This window comes from Ursus americanus, chromosome 23, assembly GCF_024610735.1.
Source record: "Ursus americanus isolate L20-20 chromosome 23, mUrsAme1.1.p, whole genome shotgun sequence".
Taxonomy (NCBI): Eukaryota; Metazoa; Chordata; class Mammalia; order Carnivora; family Ursidae; genus Ursus; species Ursus americanus.
The window spans coordinates 1893233-1921155 of NC_142149.1; the positions used below are offsets into that span (position 1 = coordinate 1893233).

Genomic DNA, 27923 nt, shown 5'->3' on the forward strand with positions numbered 1-27923 from the left:
GTGTACATCTGACCACAAAATACAGATGCGTGGGTAGTGCTGGCAAGAGTGCGCAGGCTGGGGCAGAGGCCAGGGCATTCTCAGCTTCTGGAAGTGGTTCAACAGGGGCACCCTGGCACCCCCGAGGCACATGGCCCAGCCCCCCCCGGTACTCCCAGACATGTGGCCCAGCTCCCCCTGGCACCCCTGAGACACATGGCCCAGCCCCCCCCGGCACCCCCAGACACGTGTCCCAGCTCCCCCTGGCACCCCTGAGACATGCGGCCCAGCCCCCGTGGCCAGCAGCACCTCTCAGCGTCATATGGCAGGGTCAGTCCCACCTTCTTCCCAACCTCCTGCCTGCTCACACACAGAACAACAAAAGGCCTTGCCTGCCTGGGTCCTGGCCACCCCTGCCCCTCGTGCCCACCACCCTCGTCTTAGCACGGATCCTTGAAGGTGCCACCACTCTGGCTCCGGGTCTGAATATTTGCGTTCCCTTGGCCTGGACAAGCCTCACCAGGCGTCCCCAGCCCACCCCATGTCTCCTTCAGGCCTCTGCTCAGACGCCTCCCTGAGTGCCCCACGTTTGTCCAGGGCTCCCCCAGAGTCACACTCCACCTTCGCCCTGCTTTCCCTCCCTCAGAGCACGGTCGCCCCCTGCCATGTCACACATGGATCTGTTCAGTCTCCAGCCCGCCCCACCTCCAGGTGCAAGCTCTGGGGAGAAGAGCCAGTTCAGTTCCCTGCTGGGTCATCACAGCCTGGCCACCCAAGGCCCAGCACACCGGTGCCTAACGAGTATAAGCCGAATGAACGGAGCCTCTCCCTTCTCATACATTCTAATCCTTAGCCTGGGGCTCACTTTACGGAGCTGTCACAGGATTCAGGGACATCACGCCTGGGCACCTGAACTGCCCCAAGGGAAGTCCGGCTAATGCTCATTTGGTTGCGCGGAAGGTCGGACCACGTCCTGGGGGCCTCCCAAGGCCTCCTGCTTCCTCTTGCCACCTCCTTGCTTCCTCCCCTGAGGGCCGTCCTCGCCGCATGTCTCCAACGACAAATTACTGGCTGACCTCTGGGGGCCCATGGTCACGGTGTGTCAGCCTCAGCCCCATAACGACAGTAAGACAGAGCAGTGTTCAGGGAGCACGTTCACTCCAACATTACACCCTCCAGGCTCGCGTCCGGGAGAAGGTGCTCTGGCCCGGGCAGCTTGTCCCCCTTTATCTCTAACAGGGACCTGCGTCTTGGGGCACCGATGGGGAAACAGCCTCTGAGGCTTTTCAACAGTCTTGTGCTGGGTCAGACGTGCAGGCAAGGGAGGTGGACGCTGGGGGCTGGTCCTCTGTAGGGCTGTGGTTACAACTACAAACAAAACTAAAAACACAGGGCTGCTAAGGCGGACGGTGGCGAGGAAGCCGGGAGCGCGGACCTGTGGCTGGATGGGTGACATACTTGCACCCCCCGCCTGGCCCTTCAGAGGAGGAGGGGGCGCTGGCGGACTGGACATGCTGCACTTTGTCCTTCACGACAGGTTCACGACCAGAGTGATCTGGGAGGCGACACTCTGCTATCAAACGCCTCGTCTAGGAAAGGATACGCGCTATGATAAACGGAAGTCTGCTCGTCCATATCGAATGCACGTGACTTTATGAAAATCCCGCCACACATCCCTGTGTCTCTCCTGTGCTGCAAGCAGGAGCGTACCAGTGGCTGGCGGCCCACATGACCACTGCCCTAGCCGCAGGTCACAGCCAGTGACCCTGACCGGGGCCCCGAGCGGGGTCTCCTGGACCAGCAGGATGGGCCCGTACTCCCTCAGGGTGCCGTGCGCCATGCCAGTCCTGCCGCGTGGCTCTGGACAAGGAGAGAACCAAGCAGCCGGCGGCGTGGGGGTTCTGCAGACAATGAGGGGCCCTGTTCTGAGCCGGCGCCACCCCCTCCTCAAGGCCTTCCCCGCCGTCCCCGCCCAGCCTGCGTCGTCTCTGTAACTGCTGCCCTCCTCCCCAAACCTCTGTGCCCCCACGTTCCCATAGCAAACATCGCCTTGTTGACTTACTTCATAGATCTGCTGGGGGCTGTCTCTCTCCCCTGTCAGAGCGAAAACTTCCTGAACGCGGGGCAGGGTCCCAAGGCCTCCCCTAGTACCTGGAGTGAGGCACTCAAGCATTTGCTAGAAGAATGAAGTTCTTCATTGCTGTGAGTGCAGGCACGGCCCTCGCACACAGGGCCTAGAGACGATGAGCCACCGCCCTCCCCCTCATCCCCTCGCTGCCCCTCGTGCCACTCGCTGCCACAGCCACTCGAACGGCAAGCAGCCCCCGGGCACACCACGGTCCCTCATACCCCTGGGCCTCCTCACATACTCCGCCTGCCCTACTTGCTCTCTCTGCCCCTCATGTCCCTGGGTCCCGGATGCTCAGGGACGAGCTCCCACCTGGGGAAGCCTTCCTCACCCCACTTCCCCGGCGAGGCAGGGTATGCGCCACTCTGACCTGTTCCAGAGAGCTCTGCACCCACCTCGGAGGGCCTGCATATTTACGGGCACTCTCTAGCCCCACTGCTCGTTCCCGTGTCTGCCCCTCGAAGGCAGGCTCGTCGTCCACTCTGCACGCCAGGGCCTGGCACGCACGAGCTTGCACGCTGAGCCCAGGATGCGGGAGCACGTGGGAAGAAGAGCCGTCCTCTGCCTCCAGATGGGGCACACCCCTCATCGGTGGGTTGGGCTCGGACATGCAGCCACCCCCCTGGGATGCAGCCCCCAGGCGAGGCAGACAGCAACGTGTCCTCAGGAGAGACCTGGCTACACCTGGCACAGCGAGTAGAGTTCAGCCAGGACCGGGACCCCAGGGGCCACATCAAGGTACTCGGGGATGTGCTCGAAAGCACAGCAGGCCCAGGCATTCCCATGGCTTTGCTGGCCACTGTCCTGACACTGGAAACTGAAAGGGACATTCTTCCAATTTTTATTAACGTTATTTTTAAGATTTTCTGGAAAGAAGGAAAAAAGCGTTCCTTCTTTAAAAGGGATTTTAATGGACAATTAAAGAAACCACTACTTTGCTGCTCTGATCAGCGGCTCCGAGGAGAGGTGCTTTGCTGGCGGGGCTGCAGGAAAGGAGCCTGTAATCGAGAACGCGCAGCCCAGTAAAACAGGGTTGACGTCAGGGCCGCGTGTCACGGTCCTAGTGGGATACTAGGTAATCGGCACATGAGCAACGGGCTAACCACCCCCTGAAGGGAACGCGAGACAGATTGAGTCCTCCTCTGTGTCGAGTCTGGCTGACATGAACTTGCCCACACTGTGTCCCTCCCAGGAAATCCAGTGGGGTCCAAATGTGCAGAAGGCCCCAGGCCACACCCCGGCCTCCCTATCCCCGTGCGGTGGTCTCGGCCCGGCACCTGCTCGGTGCCGTGTGAACGCGTGCCGCCCACGGGAAAACCGGCTCTGCTGCACGGGCAGCCTTCCAAGCTCGCAGAAAGCCTCGCGGGTCCCGGGGCGCCTCTGCCTGGGGGCGGGGGGCGGGGGGCATCTAGCTGCGCCGGCCAGCTTTGGACAGGGGCGTGAGGTCTCGGACGGGAATCCGTGACATTGCTACATCTGAACAGACAAGTAAACGTTTTCAACTTTATCAAAGTGTTTCGTTCAGCCGCTGACAAACACGGGGGCGGGGAGGGGAATACACTACACAAACCTTTCCGTCTGTCTGTGGGTGTCTACTGCTCTTTTGAGTCTCCATCATGTGTGTAAGTGTTGCTCCCAGGCAGGAAGGAGCCTATTCTACAAGCTGCCGGGAGGCGCAGCCCTGTTAAATGCCTTTAAATGAAGCAAACACACGAGTATCTGGTGAAGAAACGCATTTTGTAGAGAATTAAACAAACATTTAAAGGTCTGCTCTCTAAAGGGTGCGCGCCAGTGGGAGATGAGGGCTCGCGGCTGCGGTCAGGGTCGCTGGCTCAGACCCCCGGGCGCCGCGGGAGACCGGCCGCGAGGCACTCGGCGGCTGCCTGCAGACCTGGGGCCACGCACCTTGCGGACCATGGGGCTCCCGTCATTGATCAGCTGGGCCAGCATCATGGCCACGTTGTGGTCGATGGTGGTCGAGTGGTCGGTCCTCTCTGCAGAGTTGCCCACAAACGTGCCAAGGGCGAAGACCGCTGCACAGCGCACCTGCAAGATGGGCCGGGTCGCGGTCAGGCCAGAGTGGGTGGCTGGGGTCCAACCCCTGCACGGTACCACTTGCCCTGACAGGGCAGCAGGGGCTGGAGAAGCAGCAACGCAGCAAACCGGGCACGGAGTGAGCCACCAGGGAGTGAGGGACCCGGGAGCCAGGCTGTGCGGAATGGTCTCCGGCCCTCTCCAGGTCACCCTTCCTCTGCACATGGCGCCTGGGCTGGCTGGCTGGCACCCTGGCCTCAGCTGGCCTGGACACACTGGCGGTGGCGGGCTCACCTCAGGGATGGGGTCAGAGAGGAGGCTGCACAGTTTCTCGTGCGCGCTGTCCCTCACGCCACACCACCTGGCCGAGTCAAAGTTCTGCCAGATGCGTCCCAGGCAGATGGCCACCCACTGGCGCAGCAGGGGGTGGGGATCGTTGAGCTGCTCCAGGCAGATGGCGATCAAGTTTCCCTGGAGGCAGGCTTCCTGCGAGAGGGCAGACAACACCCGGAGGTCACCCCCGGCAGGGATCACAGCCCCGTGGCTCGTGGCTCGGGGATACTCCATACTGCAACTTACGTTCAGTTTTCCTTATTCCGGATCCCGCCGACCTCAACTTACCCTGCCAACAGCGGGCTACACGAAGGCCCCCGCCCCCTCCATGGTGCCCCCTTCCGAGGGAGACTGTCTCACAGACATTCAGATGGAACGGGGCAGCTGGGCCAGGCCCCTGCAGTGCCCAGGAGGCCCTGGGGGGGGGGTGGCCATGACACTCACCTGTCCGGTGTTGTAGCTGTTGACAATCACGGCGAGGATGAAAGCCGTCATGGTCCGGTGCTCAGCCTGGAAGACAGAAGTCGGCCTGGTTTTGCTCTCTCCCCACGGTGGAGGCCCACCCTTCCCCGAGCACAGCAGAGCTACCCTTTCTGAGCCTTTGTGCTGAGCCTGGTGCGCGGTCAGCTCTGCTGCCTTTCGACTGGAGTCTACAGACAAGAAAAGCCCTGTGAAGAGGCTCCGGCGGCTTCAGGCTTCCAGCCAGCCTCTGAGCTCAGGTTCCCTGAGGTGCGGATGCCACAGGCCGGGACACGTCCGACCGCTCACCCCTCACCCTTGTTCAAGCCTGTGGAAGCACGCTGCTCTCCCTGAGTGCGCTGGCGGGAGACACGGGAACCTTGCATCCTAACTCAGTTCCCGGCCTTCTCCTTCCCGGTCTTCCATCGTGTGGGTCGTCTCCATCCTGCCCCTTCCTCTGTGGCCCTCCTGCCAGGGGGACCAGCCAGCCTATTTTGATGGTTTCACGGGGCCCAATGTGTTTAATGTGCACCTTGAGCGGAGTCTGAAATCGGTCCTTCTCGCTCTCACCCTCAGAATTGTCAAGGCCACTGCGGTGCCGATCCCGGCCTTCCTCTTCCAGCCTTAACCCTTCAGGGTCATGACGGCTGTTGTCTGTTCCCACAACCGACACGTTTGCTGACGCAGTCTTGTGCTGCTGCCAGCGTCCCCGTGGGTTCGATTCCCGCGTGAAGCGTGGTCTTCGTAAGCGTCAGCCCTGGGGGTCCGAATGTGGTGGGCTTGGAGTCTCTGACTACGTGTCCTGAATGGCACGTGAGGTGGCGGAGGGTCCCGGGGTGACAGTCCGTTTCCTCTAGCCCCAGCGTCCATCATCCGCGGAAGCCATCCGCTTCTGTGCAAAGGCCCTCTTCTGTTCTGGTTACTTTTAAGATTTTCCCTTTTGCTCTGAGATGTTCTACTTCCATCAGGATGAGTCTCTGTCTGGATCTGTTTTTATTTAGCCTTTACAAGATTCACTGTGCTTTTTAAAACTGAAAACTCATTCCTTTCTTCATACGGGGAAAATTCTCAGCTGTGGGCGTGCTCGCGTCCTGCTTCTCCCCAGTGTCCTGACGGCGCACTCTGGCCTCGGGCTGGGAGCACTGGGACCCCTCCTCACAGGCCTCTGGGCCTCCTTCATGCCTTCTGTTGGCTCCGTTCCGCGTGACTTCTCCGCGAATTCTCTCTCACGGTGCTGGTCTGTGGTCACTCCGTCCACGGAGCTTTGAGCGGCAGTGACTGCGTCGTCCGCTAGAGGATCTCCCCTCGAATCTGCCTACTTACCAAGAGAATCTAGTTGGTCATTTTTTTTTAAGATTTTATTTATTTGACAGAGAGACAGCAAGAGAGGGAGAGCACAAGCAGGGGGAGAGGCAAAGGGTCGGGAGAAGCAGACTCCCCGCTGAGCAGAGAGCCCCACATGGGGCTCGATCCCAGGACCTGGGATCACGACCCGAGCTGAAGGCAGACACTCCACTGACTGAGCCCCCCAGGCGCTCCACTAGTTGGTCATTTTTGAGGATGAGTAAAAAGGAAAGAATAGATCATTTTCTTCTAACAGGGACAAAAGTACTTCTGAGGAAACAACACAATGGTGTATTTCTGGACATAACTAAATTGTTTCCCTCACTCGTCTCACACACACTTACACATACGGTTGTACAGTCTTTTTCAGAGAGCTCTGTTACTTCCAGTTCTCGGGGCTGACCTCCCGTTTGCCGGCTCTGCCGCTCTCCTCCCTGCTGGCTCGCTCGCCTGGGCTGAAGGTCTCAGGCTCTGGGCTGTGCAAGTGCCGGTGGAAAGTTCTGCCTTTGCTTCCCGGCCCCTGAAGATCGGGCTGCTGTCTCAGCCCGGACGTGGACACCTGGGAGCGGCGTTTCTGAGCCCTTCCCGCGGCTGGGGTGGGGCAGGCCTCGTAGCCTCCCGGCTATCAGTAGGGGTCCGTTCCTGAGCTGCTGCCGCTCAGGCCCCATCCTGGGTGCAGACTCGGGTCTGCTTGGCAGGGGACCCCAGGGTTGGTGCTCCCTTCCCACCGTGGCTCTCCTTGGACTCCTTGCTTCAGTTTTTGGCATCTGGCAATCTTCTCTTTCGAATTTCACTATGGGCTCAAAACGTCAATGTGTCTGCAGCCGAAGTGGGGCCCACCCGTGCCGGCTCGGCTCACCGCTCAGCCACGATCACCACGCAGGGTCCTTTTCCATTCGGTTGACCGTATTCTCGCTCACCCGAAAAGCAGGGAAGCAGCTATGTGCAGTCTTGTGAAGTGCCAACTTTCGTGCCTAGGACGACGCTCCATTATCACACTTACGTCAAACCTGCGGGCACTATTCGCCTTTTATGTAACAATCCTGTTTTTAATGTCTTCTGGATTTTCTGTGGTAATCAGCATTAACACCAAGACTGTGAAAATGAGCTCTGACACTTTAAATATGCTGGCAAAACTCAGTCATATCCAGGAGCGACTCAGGACATCTGTTTTGTTCTCTCTGCCATGCTAAGAACTGCAGGGAGGGGATCTAGGGAGTAATTACAACACATTTGTAGGAGCCGCTGTAAGTGCTGCCCCTAGATGACTATTGTGGAAGCGCTTTAATAAAACAAAATAATTTGAAACTTAAACATTCACTCTCTTCTTTCTTGCCCTCGTTCCCTTCCTTCCTGATTCATAAGGCACATCAGCAACTTGTCCTGTTCCAGAACCTTCACTAGGCATGTGAGCTGTCATATCATAGACGTGCAAGTACTCATTAATCTAATTCTGTTGCCAGGATGTGAGAGAGAGTGGATTCCACTCTCCTGCAAAGACACGCCAGAAAAACAGACGAATGTAAACAAGGGAACCCACCAGCTCAGAGGCAGAGAGGAAGCAGCTCTGCAGTCAGGTGCCCCTAAGCAAAGGCACATCGCCTGCCCACACCCCGACGTGGCCCCCCACCCGCAGGGAGCCCCTCGCCACAGGAACCCCAGAGCGTGACACACGAGCAGAGACAAATGACACAGATCTCGAGACGGTCCAAGGAGAAGTGAGGGTCGTCTTACTGGCATGTAAGGGTCTGCCAAGACCGACAGGAAGTATTTGTGACCGTTGTCCTTCACCAGGTCAGCTTGGCACGACTGGGGAGAGAAAGAGACAGGGAGAAACCGTGAGTGCAGGTACCCGGAGGGGCTCCTCGCTTCCTGGGATGTGCGAATAATGGACGTGCAGTGACTGCTTCACGCCTTCAGGATTTCCTCAAGTCCAGGGCTCGTTTGGAAGAACAGCTACAATGCAGACACACCGTCCTTGGCTGCGGGACAGGGGCGGCACCTCACGCACGCTCAGCAGTGCGGCAGCTCGAAGACGTTCCCCGAACACCTCCTGGCACCCGCTGGGAGGGGGTCCGGGCCGTGGGACCGGCCCCCCTGAAGGCCCCCTCCACCTCTGTGGCCCGCGCCCACACCCTCCCTTCAACATTCCCTTCCTCCCGCCCTCCAAGGGGGAGGCACCCAACACGCAACCCTCCCTGGTTTCTGCAGACTCCAGTCCCTGCCGAAGCTTTCCTTAGGGTTTTGCTTAGACTTACAAAACCCTGGAAAAGGATAATCTGTGTGAGTACAGTCGTTGTGGACCGTTTGTGCCACATGTTTCAACAGGTGCTTCCTGGAGTAGAGGCCCAACTCCTTACCCCAAAGGAAGAGCCCTGAGGTGGGGCGTATAAGTGAACGGTCAGGTGTGCGGCTCTTCCCGACTCTCCAGGCCGCGCTATACCAGCACGCACCTGCATGGCTGTGGGTTCGTGAGCTCAGCACACGGCTCGGCCCTGGACACAGACATGACCCACGCCGTGCCCACAGTCTCTGGAAGAGACAACTGTGTGTGCATGATGGCACAGCAGGGAGACCCCGGGCACGTGGGGGCTCAGGGAAAGGAGGGGGGCGCCTACACTGAGGGACAGCTGGGATCTTCTGCAGACTTGGGATGGAGGTGAAGGTGAGCCTATGCTGTGGGATGCGGGATGCAGGTGGCACGGGGCTTCGGATGCTGTGTGGAGGCCCTGAGGAGGCCTGCAGGCGCTGGAACCTGGGACGGTCGAGGCAGTGGGTCTGCGGGACTGCAGTGGAGGGTGAGCCGGACTGGAGGGGGGTGGCAGGTGCAGCAAGGGCAGAGGGGATGGGGATGACCCCGAGAGGCGAGGAAGACTGTACTGGCAGGATCGGAAGCAGGAGGTGGTGGGAGGCCCAACTACCTGGCAAGATCACTGAAGAGGTGGGGAGCCAGTCACAGGCCCTCCGAGGAGGAGGAGTTCTATTTGGGGGCCGATGCGTTTGAGGTTCCTCTGAGACTCGAGCAGAGCCGTCAGGAGGAAGGGTGCACGTACGCACTCCCAATAGCGGAGTGTGATCCAAGCTGACCTTCTAGATTGGAAGCCACACTCGCATTGGGTGGGAACCCAGCAACACAGAGGGGGAAGAGGGTGCTCTGGGCCATGGAGGACGGGGCCCTGGAGGACACAGGAAACAGGTGCTCGGGACTGAGGAGTGGGAATCCTGGAGAAGGGAGCCTAGCTCGGAGGCGGTGGCCATGTTACCAGAAGCCCTGATGTCACACCAGGCTGGCAGGTTTGGAGGCATTTTGCAAGTGCTGGTACTTCGAGGGGCTCAGAGGATGATGCCTTGGACACTCAGGGTTCAGGGGCACAGCGCCGAGAGAAAGGTTTCTGTTTGCGCGGAGGAGAGGAAAAGGCAGAACTGGAAACAAGCAGGTGGGTCTCGTACCAGCCTGTCCCTCTCGCTAGCTGTTGGGACCCTAGTTTAGACTCTGCTCAACTTGTGGGGTCGAAGGTAAGCACGCAGCACATCCAAGAGCATCTGAGAGTGACACACGCATCCGAGATGCTCTTATTCTGGAGGGAGGGACCCTTGGAACGTGGGTTCAGTGTTACACAGGCTCCTGGACTGACATCCAGAAAAACTGATTAGTGGCATCTGGGGTAACACGTCCAAAGAGATGATGAATTTCAACTGCTCCCTCCAGAGGACAAAGGCCATTAAAGAAGAAGTAAGCTTCTGACAACAAAGGGAGAAGGGCCGCGTGCTCCCCCTCCACGGGCGTGGGGCTGTCTCCCACGTGCAGCCCCCCCAGCTCTGCAGACAGAGCCCCCCCCCCCCGGCCCCGCGCCTCCTCCACACCGTCTGCTTCTCGGGGGCTGATAATCAGGTGTTTCTGCCTCGCACCAGTAAACCGACAGGGCGCCACCGACCCGGCCGTGTAAGTGGGAGCTAAGCAGGGTGGGGTGCGGGTCAGGAAGCATGGGCGCCCGGGACTCAGGTCAGCAGGCTGATTCCCGCAGAGCCAGGAAGCCAATCAAGTGCGACTTTCCAAGTAATCCCGCGGGGACGCCCTGCTCTGAACGAAGGTGGTGACAGAAGATCTAAGAAGGCATCAACATGATGTCCTCTCGGTAGAGACGACGTCCAGAGGGGACCGGGAGAGAGCAGTGCCAGCGCCCCTGGGAACAGCGGCCTGGTGCCCGATTCCGAGAACAAAGGCCCCTTTCTTTATTTAAACCAGAGGTTCGACAAGTCAGATCGAGGCCCACGCGTCCCAGCGAAGCTCCTGCAGCACGCCTCATCATAGTAGCACGGGGCCGCTACTTCCACCCGACTCACTCCGAACCAAGGCGTGTGCATCAGAGTGCCTTCGGTGCAGAGCCCGCTCTGATGAGGAGGTCGTGCCAGGAGGGGCCGCACGAGCGCCGTCTCTGCGGGCCTGCCTGCCCTTCCAGGCCTCAGCCGGAGTCGCTTACCAACTGGCTTAGAGCTTGCTCAGATTTTCACCAGCTCGGCTGTCCCATCCCTGCCCTCTGTCCACACCGCAGGCAGGGACCTGGGACACGCGTACCCTGGCCAAGTGCCGCATCAGAAGGAAGGGAACTACAGAGGCACAGAAATGCAGTGCACAGACACACACTTCCCACGAGCTCCGGGGAGCGCCTTCCGCGGGGCGTCGGGGGCTCTGGCAGCCAAGAAGCCTCGGCGACAGCTGCGTCCCCCACATCTAGCTGCAGGTATGACAGATTAGGGCCGGAGGAAAGGCAAGGGCATGAATACAAAATGGTCTTTCCTAAATAGGCCCCTGTCCCACCACATGTTAAAACCAGCTCTGACGTGCTTCTAATTCCTGCTACAGCTCTGGTTCTTGTCTCTCGGAACTTCAGGGAATTGTGCTTTTAAAACGAGGGACAGGGAGGTGAGGAAGTGAAGTGCAGAGGGGGAAGGGAGCACAGATTTCACTGTGGCACCGACCGAAGACGCAGTGTGCAGACAGATACCAGGACAGAGCAGAGAGCAGGAGGGATGGTTTCTGCGAGGCTCAGTTCACGAGGCCAGGCCCATGGCAGAACCTGGCAGAACACACTTCCTTCTCCTCCACGCGACGACAGTCTGTTACGGGGGGGCTGGGACGTTGGTGGGACAGTCCTGAGTACCAGTGAGCACGGCCGCTCGTGACCTACTGTGAACTCGGAGAAACTCACACAGTGGGAGAGTCATGTTTCCCGTCGTGTGATTCCCAGAGTTCAGATCTCAATGAGAGAAAAGGAGACCCTGAGTGGGCTGCGGGGTGGCTGTTCCCAGAGTGATGGGTGCCAGCGGAGATGGCAGGATGGTGTCGAGATGTGCACGCACCCAGTTTTAGCAACAGTGTGAGGTCAAAACCAGCAGTGCCTGAGAAAACGAGACCAGGGCAGGATTTCCGCTTAATGGTCACAAGAGCTCACGGCCCCTCACAAATTCCGCAGCAAGTTCACTGGGCACGTCCACTTTCCTCCACACGCCTCAGGTCCTGGCGTGATGGACTTCCCACCCACCAAGTGCAGAAGATACTTAAAATATTCACAGCGCCTGGACAGTGCAGTCGGAGAAGGTCGCAACCCTTAATCTCGGGGTGGTGAGTTTGAGCCCCACGTTGGGCGTAGAGATGACTTAAAACAATAAATGAACATTAAAAAAACATTCTCGCATCAGACGCTCTCGTGTCAAAAGTAAGCTTCGGAATGAAAACACACCACGGATGTTGTGAATAACCGGGATCAATGGGAAAATCACTGGCACGTACGGATGCTTTTATGCGTTCAATCTACTTTTTCGTACGCGTTCCAAAACTAGTAAGTATATTTAAAAGTTCAAGGATCGAAATGCTACAGAAAGGCACCGATGGGGAAGGCGGCTTCTCGCCTCTGTCCCTGCAGGGCTGCCGAGGCGGCACGATTACACCTGAACGTGGAAAAGTGACATCGGGATATAAAAGGAAAATAAATGTTAAATAAAATGCAAGTTAAAGCCCCCCTCCACCACTACTGTAAGTGCTTTGTTAGTTTCTTACTGATTCTCCTGATGTTTCTTTATGCAAACCTAAGAAACAGGAACACAGAGACTGAGCCATCCTTTTCTTAAATGAGAGGACCACTCGCTCTATGTGAGGCGACCCTGCCACGCGGAGAGCGTCCTCTCTTCACGGCAAACGCGCAGCAGCCCATCAGGAGGAGAGCGTGGCTTGTTCAGACCCACGCAGGGAAAGCTGTAAGTTCCCGCAAGTGACACGGCCCCATCACAGGACAAATGCATTTGCAGTCTAGACACTTTGCGCCCTAGCCACACAGCCTGTGGTAAGACAGCTGAGCGCTCTCCCATCTGAGAGGTGAAAACCCATATTCGGCGCCGTCCTACTGTGCACATCCCTTAGCATGGAAAGGACTGAGCACCTCCCCTACGCGTAAATAAGGGCCATTTGTATTTCTCTTTCTGGGAAATGCTAGATCATCTCCGTCTTTTGACCATTTCCCTGCTGGATTGTCAGTGCTGTTTTTGAGTTCTTGGAGCTCTTCACATATCATGAAAGCTGGTCTTCCACCTGGGAGAGGAATTTTAAATACCACCCCCCATTCTTTCAGACTTTGTTCATGTATTTTCCCCCCATGCCAATGTTTTATTGCTCTGCAACCAGATCTATTAATTTTCAAAGATATCTAGACTTTAAGTCATGGTTAAAAAGGCTTTCATCACTCTAAGGTTAAAACAGAATTTACCTGGGTTTTCTTTTAGTGCTTTTATGGTTTCATTCTTTATATTTAAATAATTTTTTAAAAGTCAATTCTGGGGACACCTGGGTGGCTCAGTCGGTGAAGCGTCCGCCTTCGGCTCAGGTCATGATCCCAGGGTCCTGGGATTGAACCCCGCGTTGGGCTCCTTGCTCAACGGAGAGCCTGCCTCTCCCTCTCCCTCTGCTGCTCCCCCTGCTTGTGCTCTCTCTCTTTCTCGCTCTGTCAAATAAATACAATTTTTAAAAAAATAAAAAATAAAGTCAATTCCGGTGTTTGGGATGTACAGTTGGACAGCTAGCTACCCTAACACCAGAAATTCAGGAGCCCGTCATGCTTACTGAGCGGATCTGAGCTGCTGACTCGACACTGCACAACACCCTGTGTACTCCGAGGCCCGTCTCTGCTGTGCCCGTTTGTCAGCCTGTCTGTCCGTGATCCAGCCCCACAACGCTTTTTATTCCTGAGGCTTTGTTGTAAGTTCTGATATCTGGTAGGTTAGTTCCTCGCCATTTTCGTTCCTATTCAGAGTCTCCCTGGCGATTTCTATTTATTTCTCCATAGGAAGCATAGAGCATGTCAGTCTAGTTCTAGAAAACAGGGAGGGAAAAAAGAGCCTGCTGGTAGTTTTATTGAGATTGTATTAAAGTATTAAAGTTTAAATTAATTTAGGGAACACTGACATACTGCTGACGACAAGTCCTTCTGTAAATAAACAGCGTACATTTTTATTTGTTCTGGTGGATTTCTGTGTTCTTCGCACTGCTTTACAGTCTTCTTCTCAGAGTGTTTTCACGTCTCAGGTCAGGTCTATGCCCAGATTTAGGGCTCTCTTGTCCATGGGGTGCACGTATCTTCACTGGTTGTTCCTGTGATTTCTGTTCGTTTATCGTGAGTCCCCCTTCCTCTAACATCTCTCATTAGCAGCCTGGCACTGACTGCCCTGGCACTTCCAGGGGCATCGAGTGCCAACCGTAGTGGTTTGCTCCTACTCTTCTAGTTTCTGTGCCTTTACTTTTGGGCTCTGTCTGTTAGCGGAGAGTGACCGTGGCTTCCCATTCTCGCTTGTTGCTCTCAGTGTCTCCCCACTAAGTCCGACGCTGGCTTCTGGGCTTAAATGTTAGAGGAGCAGCTGATGACGCGATCGTATTGTGCAGTTTTCTCCCCTCACGAGAAGATCGACGTCGGCCTTCTTCTACTGAGCAATGTCATCACCGTGACGGCTCGGCTTCTTGGGGGCTGATGTGGAACCAACCCCCACCCCAGGAGAAGCCCGTTCGGCAGCGCGCTGCTGTCCCTTCCATGTTCTGCTGGGTTATTTCCAAACACAGTATGGATGCAATGCGGTTTGCCTTTTTGTGTGACCTTTTCCCATTTTGTGTGTGGTGATGTATATAAAACATAAAATTTACCATTTTATCGTTATGTAAAGCATATGGCTTGGTGGCATTAAGGACATTCACACGGTTGTGCTTTTTAGGTTCTCCCATCAATGTTACAGTTGTCCCATAAACAGAACGGTGACGTTTGCCTTCATTTCACTGCTCTGGAGGGTTAGACGCTGCTGGAGCTCTCTGCCCCGGGAGCGCCAGGTGCGGTGGGTTCTGCCAAACGCCCTTCCCTGTTCCTTCTAGGGAAACAGGTGTGTCTGAGCCTTCTACTTCTTCTGGAGTCCATTTGATAAGTTGTATTTTCTGGAAATACAAGTTTGCTATATTCAAGTTATCGTTGCATTTTCAGAGAAGTGCAAAATAATCTCACGAACAACGTGTCCTCCTTCCTGTAGCTCTTCCTCACTGGTCCCAGTCCTGACCGAGCTTTGTCCTCTCCATCAGGTGAGCTGATTCTTCCCCAGTGAAACGGCTTTTTATTTACTGTTGAATTTTTGTATTTTTGCTTGCGAACTTGGAGAAAGTCCTTCTTGGATCTTTATCGAGCAGCCTTTCTCTGCATGCCTGGAGCTCCTGGGTTCCAGTGCCGTCCTAGCTGGTGGCTTACCCACTCTGCTTCTCTGTCGGGGGACGCAGGGAGTGAAGGTTGCCAAGGCTTCTCTGAATGTGGCTTTAGCTATATTCCATGGGTCGGAGGTGCAGTATTTTCATTATCTGTACTTTTGGAAACTACAACTTTGTTTTGTATTTTTCCTTTGACCCAAGATCGAAGGCAATTGTTTCAAAAAAATTTTTTTTTCTAGTTGGAAGGCCCACTTTGTTTTCTGATACTGTTATTCACCTCTGGTCCTACTATGCACAACGTCTGTAGTATTTCTACTTTTTGGAAATTCTTCAAGTTTCTTTTGTGGCCTAATATATGGTCAGATCTTGTACACAGAAATAGCGTTTATAACCAGCACACAGCGTTCCGTGCGTGTGGTCTGCCTTACTTGGAAGCCTACGTTATTCTTAACAAAAGCAGCAACAAGAGTTCCCGAATCACTGCCTCTGGGTTAGCTCTTTACACTCACCCCTGCTTTGCTACGCTCTCAGCTCTCTGAGGCCAAGGACCCTATATGAGTACTCTTTATGGCCCCCGAATGTAGCACAGCCTGGTTCCTATCAGAGGCCCACTAAGTGTTTGCTGAATGAATAAAAAAGCTGATGTGTGCACAGAGAAGCATTATGACTCCTAATCATGGATGCTGATCACACCCTGTAACTGCTTCCAGTGTGGACAAGTCCATCCAGCCACCTGTGAAGGGAGGAGGCAACGAGCAGCCTAGCCAGGATGCCGAGGCCCAGCCTCTCCCTGCCGTGCCCTGCGGGCTTCCACCCAGACCCTGGAGCCCAGGTCACTGCCAGGTGCCACTCAGGTCCCGGGTGGCACCGGTGTCTACGCTGGTGCTTCCTGCAAGTTGCACTAACTCAGCCTTGACTTCAGGCTCCACACAGCAAAACTGTGGTTGCCCTTTTCCTGAAACACATGAGACTGGAGTCCTGCTCGCTGTGCTCTCGGGGTGCCCAGCACCCCTGTCCTCATCCTCGCTCTGATCAGCTCTGTAGAGCCAGCAATTCAGCCCAGCCTAACAATGAATCACGGGCCCCTGAGTCATTACCCAGAAAAACAGCCTCTCTCAATTGCCCTTGGCATCGGGCTGACGCTTCATGTCCTCTCACCAGGAAGTCCCCTGCAGCCTGAGTCACTGAGCCCATTCATGCTGCAACAGGGTGATCTGTCACCTCCCCACCCGCACCCAGTCCTGTCTGCCCGCAGGGGCCTGACGGCCTGATGGGGAGCAGCAGTGACAGCCCCCTGCTTCCTCCTTCTGCTTTTCATTTCACTCCTGGAAATCCAGAGCCACCTGAAAACAACGGTCTCCCTCCTGCCAGGACAGACAGACAGACTCACGACAGGGCCTTGTCCTGGGCAGATGGCCTCCAGGACCTCAGCCAGTGCTGGAAGGGGCAGCCCTGGCTCCTGTGACGTGAGGGTGGGGGATCTGCTCTCTGGCTCCTCGAGGGTGGCCCTGGATCTCCCCCAGAGCAAAGCCCACTCTGAGGGCCTCTGAAATGCAGATGCCTCATTAACCAGGATGATGGCAAGGAAGAGACCATTCTGCAGGACAATAAAAACAGCACCTCGAATCCACTTAGACAGCACCTCCTTGCTGACTACAGCTTCTCCGTGAGACGTGCAAACATGTGCTCCCTGATGCCGAGATTTATTTTCTGCACTTTATAACCTATAGCTTGGAAGTTAAGTGGACCACCGAAGCAATTCGATTATTGATACCAAAATGAGCAGGCAGGAAGGACAGGTAACATTCATCAAGCACCGACAGCAAGCCAGACATGGGGCTGGGGCTTTCCTGTGGACCCGGCCTTCGCTGCCCGAGCACCTGCTGTGACAGCAAAGCCACGGGCTCGCCCGCCTGCAGGGGGGCGAGTTGCAGGCCAGGTGGCGGGTGCAGCAGGGAAACCGAGAGAGAGAGGTACACAGAATCCTGGGAATGCAAAAACAAAAAAACTCCAACACCAAACCTTATCAAATAAGCCTAAGCCAGTAATAAGGGAGAGAAGAAGAATGATACTCAGATTTAAAAAAAAATTAATGAAAGTGAATAAAGGAATCGTGGTTGACCTGGGACACAAAGCAGGTCATGTAACACAAATCCCAGTGAACCACAGTGACCTTCATTCCAGAGGAACGGGATGGAAGCGGAGGACGGGGTAACACCTGGAGATACCGGCAAACACACCCCAGCCAGGCAGGTGGTTGGGGTCCCATACTCGGTGATGAATCAACCTTGAGAGCAGGGATCCCTGCCGTGAGGTGACAAGAAGGCCCTTCAGCTCTGCGGTCTTCCTCCCTGAACCCATCACCCAACATCAGACATATCCTGACAGAGGGACGGCCCCAGAAACCGTCCCCAGAACTGCTGTCCCCCAAAATCAGGGACGTGAGTGACAGCTCAGCCCAGAGTTGCCTGGGGAGACATGAGGACCCGACAGAGAGGAGAACCAAAGAAAGCTGAACAGAGTGTGGACTTTGGCCAATAATGACAGTGTGTCAACACGGATTCCTTAAGATGCTAACAACAGGGGAAGTGGGTGTGGGCTCTGCGGGGGCTTTCCTTACTATCTTTGGTTTTCTATAAATATAACCTGTTCTCAAAAGCAGTTTCTTAAGACAAAACCCGTAGTAACAAGGCATTCAGAGACAGAGACAGACAAGCTGCTAGCATAGGAGTGACGTCTGCCCTGGTCCCGAGCGGGCCAGCCCCTCATGGGCACCGGGCCGTCAAGACAGCAGGTTCGGGACTGCAAACTCTCTGGCCGTCCTGGTCACACTCGGATCCCGGTGACGCGAGTCATCACAGGATGGATGAGAAAGCTAAACCCGCTCATTCTGTCAATTGAGTTTTGTGTGTGAGCCTGGAGGGGGCGGTGGGAAGGGGGGGCGCAGGTGCAGGAAGAGAGGCTGGTGGCGTCAGAGCCGAGGCGCGGAGACGGGATTACTGTGCAGAGAAATCAGCATGAGTGCTGGGACAGGGCAGGGGAACTCGCACAGGCTCGGGGGGCAGAAAGAAGACCCCGCTCCTCTCTGACCCGCTTCCGCTCACAGTGCGTTCTCTCCGGGCCTCACAACAGCATCACACATACTGAAGCCCCCGTACCCCCAAATGTGGACTGACTTCCTAAGTATGGCGCAGAACGTTCCAAATTCACGGACATTGTGCCCTCGACCCCCTGGTGACTCTGTAAATAACCTGTATTAACTGTAACTTGAACTGCATAGTAACGGTGTGTGTGAAGAAACCCCAGTTAGCGGCAACCTAGCTTACAGGAATCTTTAAGTGACAAAGGATAAGGGGGGTCTGAGGGACTGACTAGAGCTACCGGCACCCTCCCGCAGGTTCGGGCACATTCTACGCACTTTCCCATCCTGCCGCGATCGCACTCTTGACGTGGGACCCCAGCCCACAGCCTGGAGGACAATTTAAATGAGCATTCTGCAGCGTGTGCGCTCTCCCTCTCCCGCCCCTGTGCTTGTCTGCACTTCCGGACAGTTGCAGATGGCATGACGCTTCGCCTGGAGACTTTCCTAAGAAAAGGGACATTCTCTTACATAACCACAAAACCACGATCGCTCTCAAGAAATGGAGCTTTGATACCGCACTATCACCCGATATTCAGTCCATATTCAAATTTCTCCCAACTGTCCCAACAGGGTCCTTTGCAGCTCTTGTTCTGGGGTCTGGGATCCAGACCCACACTCACTGTCGTGCATCGTGAGTCTTCATCTGGAATAGTCTCCCCACATTCTGTTGTCTTTCTTGGGTTGAAAATCTAGAAGGACAGTACAGTTGTCCCCAGACTGTTCTACAATTTGAAATTCTTATCAGCTCTACTGAGGTCAAAGCGATATTCGACAACTGTGCACATTTACAAGCACAGGTTTTGGTAACTGTGGATATACGTGCACGCCCGTGAAGCCACGTTACAGTCAACCACGGGAGCTCTGCCCTCAAGTTTCCTTGACGCTTGGGAATCCCCCCTCCCCAGGCAGCAACTAACCTGCTTTCTGTGACTATAGTCTGCACTTTCTAGAACTTTATGTAAATGGAGTCGTACAGTATACACGCTCCTTTTCCTGGTTTCTTTCACTCAGCATAACCATCTCGGGGCTGGTGTAGTCTTTCTTCCCGCAGAGCAATGTTTCGCAGCGGGGACAGATCACTGCTGACGCGCTCACTCACAAGTGGACGGTCACTTGGGCTGTTCCCAGCGTTCAGCTACCACAGATAAAGCTGCTGTAAACACTGTGTACGATTTTTCATGGACATGTGGAACATAGCCGCGTTCCTCTGAAGCTGTGCCCACACAGGACGGTCTTCTCGTTTTGGACACTCGAACCGCAGTGTGCTGGCGTCTCACTGGTTTCACCTGCCATTTGCAGAACAATGTGCGGCATTTTTTTCTGGTGCTTCTTCGACGGCAAGCTACTTCCTTAGCGAAGTGTCTGTTCAAACCCTTGGCGCATTTTTTTGGTCTGTGTGTTTGTTCTCATATTGAGTTCTGAGAGTTCTATGATCTCACTATGAGTTTTTATCAGATAAATGATTTGCAAATATTTTCCCATTTTGAGCTAATTTTTAATGTGGTACCAGGTGTAGACTGCAGCTCACTTTTTTGCATATGGATGTCCAACCCTCCCAGCACCGCGGGGTGAAAAGATCTGAGTGGTCTGCACCTTTGTTGAAACTCAGTTGACCCTGTATGTGCGGGTCTACCTCCTGACCGCTCACTGGGTCCCATGGGTTTATCCATCCATTTTGATGCTGCTTTCGGTCCTACTATAGACGTAGGTAAGTCTTGAAGTCAGGTGGCACTAGTCCTTTACCTTTGTTCTTCCTTCCTTCCTTTCTTTTTTTTAAAGAAAGTTGTTTTGGCTATTCTAGGTCCTTTGCATTGCCTTGTGGATTTCAGAGTCAGGACCCGTGATGACGGGATCTCTGTTTATCCAGATTTTCTGTAATTTCTCTCGTCAGTGGTTAGTGGCTTTAAGTATACAAATCTTGTGTCTCTTTTCCTGGGATTCATCCCTAAGTATTTCATATTTTTGATACCGTTGTAAATGTTTTTTATTTTAATTTCAACTTTTCAAGGTTGATTAATAATAAACATAAATAAAATAGAGTTTTGTGTGTTGACCTTGTAACCTGCAACTTTACTAACTTCACTCATTAGTGGTACTAGGTTTGTGGGTTTCGTTTTTTCTGTTTTTTTTGTTTTTAATAGATTCAACCAGGTTTCTACAAAGAGAATCATGTTGACTGAAAAGAAAGACACTTATGCTTTTTCCTTTCCAACCTGGACGCCTTTATTTCTCTTGTACTGTGTGCGGCTTCCAGTACCGCCGGAGAGAGGTGACGAGGGTGGCACCTCGTCCTGCTCCTGATCTTAGCCTTCAGACTCGCACGTGTGATGCTGGCTGCAGCAGTTTCTGCAGACGCTGCTCGTCATGCTGAGGAAGTGCCCCTCCGCGACTGGTTTGCTGAGAGCATTTGAAAAAAGTCTGAAACAGGTTTCAGGTTGTGTCACATGCTTTCTTTGTGTCATCTCTGAGAACGAGAACATGGGTTTAACTGTTGTTAATAAGGTAAATTACAGTGAGTTTTCCAGTCGTTCAACTGCCTTACATTCCTGAAATAAGTCCTGCTAGGTCATAAGTTATCAGCCTTCCTAGATGTGGCTGAATTTGATTTACTGAAGTTTCGTTTGGAATGTCTGCGTCGGTCCTCACGAGGGACGCTGTCTGGATGTGGCATCGGGATACTCACTGCTGGTCTCACACGACGACACGGGACGGTGCTTCTCTGCCAGCCATTTCCTCAGCGAAGTGCCAGAACCCACCAGTGAAGCCACCTGACCTGGAGCTTCTCTGCAGGAAAGTTTGAAACGACAGGTCCAATTTCCTTAATAGACTCACTTCCTAAGTGAGAAGCTCTTGTCATTCAAGAATGTACTTGAATGTCCCGGCACTGAGTCGTTCATAATAGTCACTTCCTGTTCCTTTAATGTCTCTAGAACCTTCCGGGATGCCACCTCTCATTCCTGATTTGGGAAGTGGTGTTTGTTTCTCTTTCTGTGCAGCCACTCAGGGAACAGGATGGAGGTACCTCAAAATATTAAAAGCAGAGCGGCCCTCCGGCCCAGCAATCGCACGGGGTGTGTAACCAGAGGAAAGGAAGCCTGGACCTGGGTGGCGGCGTTACTCATTTTATTGACCTGCTCTAAGAACCAGCTTTTGGTGGGACAGATTTTCTCTGCTTTTCTGCTTTCTTTTGCATTGATCGCCACTGTGATTTTTATTTCTTTTCTTTTACTTCTTTTGGGTTTAATCTGCTTTTCTTTTACCAACAGCTCAAGGTTGAAGCTGAGCCCAATAATTTAAAACCTTCCCTCTTCACCAATACCTACACATAGAACTGTAAGTTTCCCTCTCACGCTGCTCAGCTGTGCCCCACAAATCCTGATATGCTGTTTTCAGTTCCCTTCCATTCAAGGTATTTTGTATTTCCCTTCAGGCCCTTCTGAAAAATATTTACTAAACACATTTTATTTCACTGATTTAATTTTTTCATATAAATGTTCATGTAACAAATTGTAATAAAGTATATCAGTATAAATTATATGTTGCATTATAGGCACATAAATATTCTTTCTAGCTTTGATTGATAATGGACAAGCAAATACACACGATTTTTGTATATTCAATATAATAGTGTGATACACACCCATGCTGTGAAATGATCACCACAATCAAGTTCTTTGTTTTTTGGTGCGATAAGAACACTAAAGACCTACCCTCGGCATCTTTCGAGTGCACAACTCAGTACTGTTACTACAGTCAGCACGCTGTACGTCAGCTCCCCGGACCGACAGAGACCTGCAAGTCTATACTCTTCTGCCCACGTCTCCCCATTTCCGCCACCTGCGGCCCCGGAAACCACGGTCTCCCTCTCTGGCTCTGTCAGTTGGACTGTTTTAGATTCCACAAATGAATGAGGTCAGGCGGTATTTGTCTTTCTCTGTCTGGCTTACGTCACTTACCACGGTGCCCTCCAGGTTCAACCATCTGGTCACAAACGGCAGGATTCTCTTCATTTTTAGGGCTGAGTAGTATTCCAGTGTGTGTACTTTCTTTATCCATCACCTGTTGATGGACACTCCAGTTGCTTCCATGCTTGGCCACCCTGAATGACGCTGCCGTGAACATGGGGGTGCAAGTCTCTTGTCGAGGGAGGATTGCATTTCCTCTGCTTCAATGCCCAGCAGTGGGAATGCTGGGTTGATCAGCGGTTCCAGTCTGAGTTTTCTGAGGAAGCTCCACACTGTCTTCCACGGTGGCTGCCCCAGGTCACGCTCCCACCAACAGTGCTTGTCTTGTCCCCTTTTCTCCACCTCCTTGCCAACTCGCTAACTCCTGTCTTTCTGATGGTGGCCAACCGGACCGGTGTGAGGTGGTGTCTCACTGGGGTTTCGATGTGCATGTCCCTGGTGACGAGTGATGCTGGGCATCTGTTCATGTGCCTGTTGGCCATCTGGATGTCTTCTTTGGAAAAATGTCTATTCAGGTCTTCTGCCCATTTCAAATTGGATTGTTTGGGTTTTTGCAATTAAGTCGTATGCGTTCCTTATATATTTTGGATATTAACCCCGTCAGACAGATGGTTTGAAAGTATTTTCTCCCATTTCACAGGTTGCCTTTTTATTTAGTGAACTGTTTCTTTTGCTATGCAGAAGTTTTTAGTTTGAAGTCCCATTTGTGTATTTTATAAATATTTAAACCTACACATATTATCTTACATAAATATTTATATTACTTATATAATTTATTTATATAACACCTATATTTTTCAATATTAAATATTCTATATATTTTATACTTACATTACATATTAAAATTTTATTTTAGAATTTAATCATTTAAAATGATTTATTTGAAAGTGTGCTGCTTAGTCTCTGAGTGTTTGGAAGTTTTCCTATTACCCATTGTTGACTGTTTGACTCCACTGTGGCTGCAGGACACGCCGTAGGATTTCACTCACCTAACTTCGAGGAGGTCTGTTCCACAGCCACGCTGCGGTCCACGCTCCTGGCGCCCGGAGAGGGTGTGTGTTCGGCCACCGCCACGTGGGGCGTTCTGCACAGTCAGCTTTGGTCTCGGGGCCACGGGCTCCCTCCTCACTCCTTCCCTCCTGCCTGCTGTGCTGTTTACTGAGAAAGGAGCCTTGACTTCTCCGAGTACGACGGTGGGTCCTCTACTCCTCCCGGCAGCCCCGCTGGGTTTCCTTTCCTGTGTTCAGAGACGCTGCCATTACGTGGATCAGTACTTAGGACGGTCCTGCTCTTGGTGCGTGGGGTCCGTGAGCACTGTGTGTGATGACGTTCTTTACCCCCTGCGACGCTCTCTGCTCCCAAACCTGCTTTGGTATCAACACGGGCATCCCGGCCGTCTTCGCTCAGTGGGAACATGGAACGTCTTCTGCTTTTACCCCAGTTGTGTCTTGATATTGGACGTGCACGTCTCGCAGGCGGCACACGGTTTGTTCTTGCTTTTTAGGCCAGTCTGACCATCTCTGCTTGTACCTGGGTCATTAGACGAGTTACACTGTGATGCGGATATGGTGACATGCACGCCCATCAGCTGTGTTTCTATCTGTCCCATCTAGTCTCTTAGCTTCTTTCCTCTGTGTTACTTGTACATACTTACGACGTCAGGTTCTGGCTTGTGCTGGCTAGCTGGCCGTCTACGTACCCGTATAAGTAAAACCGTGATGGCGCGAAGGCGCGCGCACTCCTCCTCCTCACGCTCTCCTCCGGTGGCAGCACTTCACATGAAGCCTCAGAAGCTGACAAGAGCATTTCTCCAATTTCTTCCCCACCCGTTTTGCTACTGTGACCACACACGTTGCAGACCCCACAGTGCACAGCGATTACGGGTGGCGCGTCCCTTCAGTGTTGCACGCCTTACAAAGTCCTTACTCTGCCCCCGCTTTTAGAGACACTCTCACCGGGCACAGTAGGCCAGGCCGGCGGCTTCTCTTTGGGGATGTTAGGGCGCCAGCCCACCGTCCCCTCCTGGCGTCGTTCCTGGCCCGTAACCCACTGTCTTCCTTCTCCTCGCTCCTCTGTTCTCCTTTATTGGCTGCTTCCGAGTTCTTAAATTTATCCTGTTGTTAAGCAATTAGATTATGACTTGGGGTGGTTTTCTTCATGTTCCTTGTACGTGGGGTTCACAGCGCTTCCCGGGTCTGTGGGTTTGTTGTTTCCATCAAACTGGAACATTTGGACATTTCTTAGCCACCATTTCTTCAAATATTTTTCCTGCTGGGCCCTGCAGGGGCTCTGAACGCACTTACGTTACCACTGGCAGCTGTCCCATGGCTCAATGATGCCCCTTAGTTTTGTAAAAATTCTCTGTCCTCGCGGTGCTGCGTTTGGGCCGCTGTGGTTGCTAACTTTCTTCTGCGATGTTTAGTGGGCTGTCGATCCCATCCAGCATGTTTTCCAGGTCACGCTGGGGCTGACCTCTGCAGTACGTTCAGTGGGCCCCTTGACGCCTTCTGTGTCTCAGCAGAACTTTTTATGCAGAGCAGACTTCTAGCAACCATTTCCATGTCCTTGTCGGCTACTTCTAACACCATGAGGCGCCACAGTGGGTTCCGGTGGGCGTCTTCTCCTTGTTGCGGGTCAGTCCTCCCACTTCGGCACATGTCTGGTCCTTTCTGCTTGGGAGCAGCAGGTGCAAGGTAACGTGGCACACAGGTGATCTGGAAAGAGAGCCTTCTGGGGCCAGACTCCTTGGGGACAACAGGAAGGGCCTCCTCGTTGTGCCTTCTGTCCCATCAGTGTCCCCACAGTGTGCACTACCCTCGGTCAAACGGCACAGACCTGTCCAACCCTGTTTCTCTTCCTGGAATCCCTCTCCCTCCTTCTTCCCAGATACAGCCTGCCTTCCTTAAGGCCAAAGTGATTCTTGACTCTCCCTGAGTCCTTCAGGGACCCCTCTCAGGATGGCACAGTGTGTACTCAACACATGCCTGTGACTTAAGGGGGGGCCCTGGGCTTGCCCCTCAGCTGGGGTCCAGCCTGAGTGGGCCACCCCACCCTCAACCCCCGGGACGTGCCCCGAGGGCGAGGCGGGGCCCGGCGCACCGCAGACCTCAGTCTGTGCTCTGCGCAGGCTTTGATCCTAAGCGTGGGCATCCTGTGTGGAAACACCGTGCACTCTGACCCCCCTGGTGGCCATGCCAACGACTCAGGGGGCTCTGCACACAGCACAAGAGCCACAGAGGCCGGCAGCGACCCAGCATGACGTCCAGCCAGATGTCAAGAAGGGAGGGGAACAACTCCCCAAAAGCACACGGAACTTTAGTTTCTGGAAAACTACCTGAGTGATCATGAAAAGGAAGGGTGAGGTAGACGGCCCTCAGTCTCAACCAGAAATATGTCAAAATGTCTCTCAGTGGGATGACTGCCTTTAAATAAATCGGGGCAACAAGCTGGTTAAGAAACGAGCTCGCTGACAGGTCCCTGGCGCCTGCAGGCGTCGACAAGACCACTGCAGGCGAGGGCATTTCCGGCGGCTGCAGGAGCAGCTCCGCAAGCATTGTGAAACGTGCAATTCATCAGCACCGTGCAAACAGAAAATGCACGGCCCTGACATGTTCGTACAGCCGGGGCGCGAGGGAGCGGCAGCAGGTGTGCTCGCGGCTGAGCGCTCGCATCCGGGCACCAGAGACGAGCAGGCCCCTGGAGACGGATGGGCCCGGGAGGCGGTTTCTAGCGGATTCCTTATGCCAAAGTACGATGACCACTTAGATCCCAAGAGAACACGGCAGAGAGGTGCAGCTCAGAAGGGCTTTTCACATACAGAACAAACACTGAAGTAAGAATAGATACTCCTAGGACTAAAAATAAACAGTCTGGTTCCAGGTACGAAAGGTCCTAAATATCTGGTAAGGACAACAACATGGTGACTTTCCCGCACTCCGGCAGCGCTCGTGGCCCAGTGGCGGGGAGGCGGGCTCGGGTGGCACCCTCTTCTGCCCCTCTCTTTCGATGGGCTTTGGTCTGAGCTGGGCCTTCCATGCACCCAGGAACTGAGTAACAGTATCGATACGTTTCCAAAGGTGCCGTACAGAAGACAAGGCACTGGCAGAGAGAAAGTTTCCGAGTAACTCTCTGGAAGAGCCCTCTGTTCACATAGTTGGCTCTTTGGCGAAACGTGAAGGGCAAAACAGAAACGACCAAAAGGCACAGCCTCCTCACCCACAACGACAAGCTTTCGGATCAGCAAGAACAGGCTTCCGTGTATCCGATACCAGCCGGGCAGATGCGAGACTTACGCTTTCATTCCTTTCATTCTAGAATTTCCAGGGCAGCTTTCCAGGTCATGCCTCTCATCTTGGTCCCACGCTGCTGGAAGCACGGCGGCAACAATTTTACAGAGGGGCAGGCGACGGGAAGTGAAAGCTCGCCCAAGTCAACAAGGGCAGCAGGACTCAGACTCAGTTTTTTAACTCTTAAATCTAGTGTTTTGGTCAATCTTTCAAAGAGGTCATCGCTTATCTGAAGTTAGATCAATGGAAAGAAAGGTAAATATTTTGTCAGAACATACAATGTTCTGAACATCATCGTGAAGCTGACAAGCAACGGAACATTCTGTGGACACAGCTGTGTGCAGGACACCGAGCCCAAGAAGCATCAGGGCTGAACGGAGGTCAAGATTAGCCTGGGAGGCACCGACGGGGAGGGAGGGCGCTCACAGCACCAAGAAGGCCGTGGCGCCCAAGCACACCCAAGGTGCGCGGATCACCACGTCGGATCAACAGCGTGCGTGAGTCCTGGCTGGTACCCCTAGACCAGGAAACGTCCCGACGCATGCAGACAGAGCCACCTTGCTGGCCTTGTCTGCAGCAGTATGACTGAGTGTGCAGAAAGGCCAAGAGAACCTACCATCCACGGCCAGAACTGCAAGATTCAACGGCTGCCACTCGAGATCGATACACGAAAACAGGCTCCTTTACATCAGCAATAACCGAATGCAGCGTGACGGGGGACCGCCACCACCCGGAAGTGCCTATGAGGTGACACGTTTGCTGGGCACGCCCGCGACACACGCATCCTCGTGCAGCCGTCACCCAAGGCTTGGGCCTCACAGCAAAGCTCTGGCTGCCTCGGGGTGTGTAGGTGGCCGCAGCACCCAGGTGAGAGAGGACCCAGTCCCACGGCAGCCTGGAGCTGCAGGGCCTTGTTCACCGGACAGCAGAAGGTGTCGTGAACAGAGAACAGCATGCAGGACCGAGAGTGAGAGCCCGAGAAGGCCACCTGGCCGTGCCCAGACCTCGAATGCCCAACGGGTGTGGCCAGGGAGGGGGCTGGCTGGGTTGGCTCTGGTGACCAGCAGGAGGGCTGGCAGGGTAGGAGCCCATTCCCCTCCCCGCCCACTGAACCCCTCAAGCAAGCGACCATCTGGCCATCTGCACTTCCTCCCCATCTCCACATCTACGGTTCTTTTCAAGCTGACTGCCCCGTGTCATGGCCTCTTCTGGGGGTCTCTGCTCCCCGCCCAGCACCCACCCTCACTCTGGAACCCCCTCAGGGTTCTGACTCAGACCTCCAGCCTTGGGAACCTTCCTTCACTCTCCTTTTGTGGCTCTTCTCTCTCCATTTCCCTACCGCGGTGGGGGGTGGGGAGGGCATGCCAGCAAGGTCACCGGGCACAAGAGGTTCCCCATCTCCACCCCTCAGGCGTGGGTCCTCCTCACCTGGGGTCTCCGGAACAATCACCCCATCACATCCGCCCCTCTCCCAACCCTGGCCCCCCTGCCCAGCGGCCCCCTCCTCAGGTGACCTACAATCTCC

General features: G+C 54.2%; 1 protein-coding gene across 3 annotated transcripts in view; it reads right to left on the reverse strand.

Moving 5' to 3' along the window:
- RPTOR (regulatory associated protein of MTOR complex 1) overlaps positions 1-27923 on the reverse strand; it is a 317986-nt gene that overhangs the window by 48885 nt on the left and 241178 nt on the right. For all 3 annotated transcript variants that reach the window (XM_045813984.2, XM_045813983.2, XM_045813988.2), the window contains 4 exons: positions 8012-8086; positions 4919-4984; positions 4436-4627; positions 4013-4153 (listed from right to left, as the gene is read on the reverse strand). In XM_045813984.2, coding sequence (XP_045669940.1) covers positions 4013-4153; positions 4436-4627; positions 4919-4984; positions 8012-8086 — 474 coding nt within the window. The remainder of the gene's footprint in view (positions 1-4012; positions 4154-4435; positions 4628-4918; positions 4985-8011; positions 8087-27923) is intronic.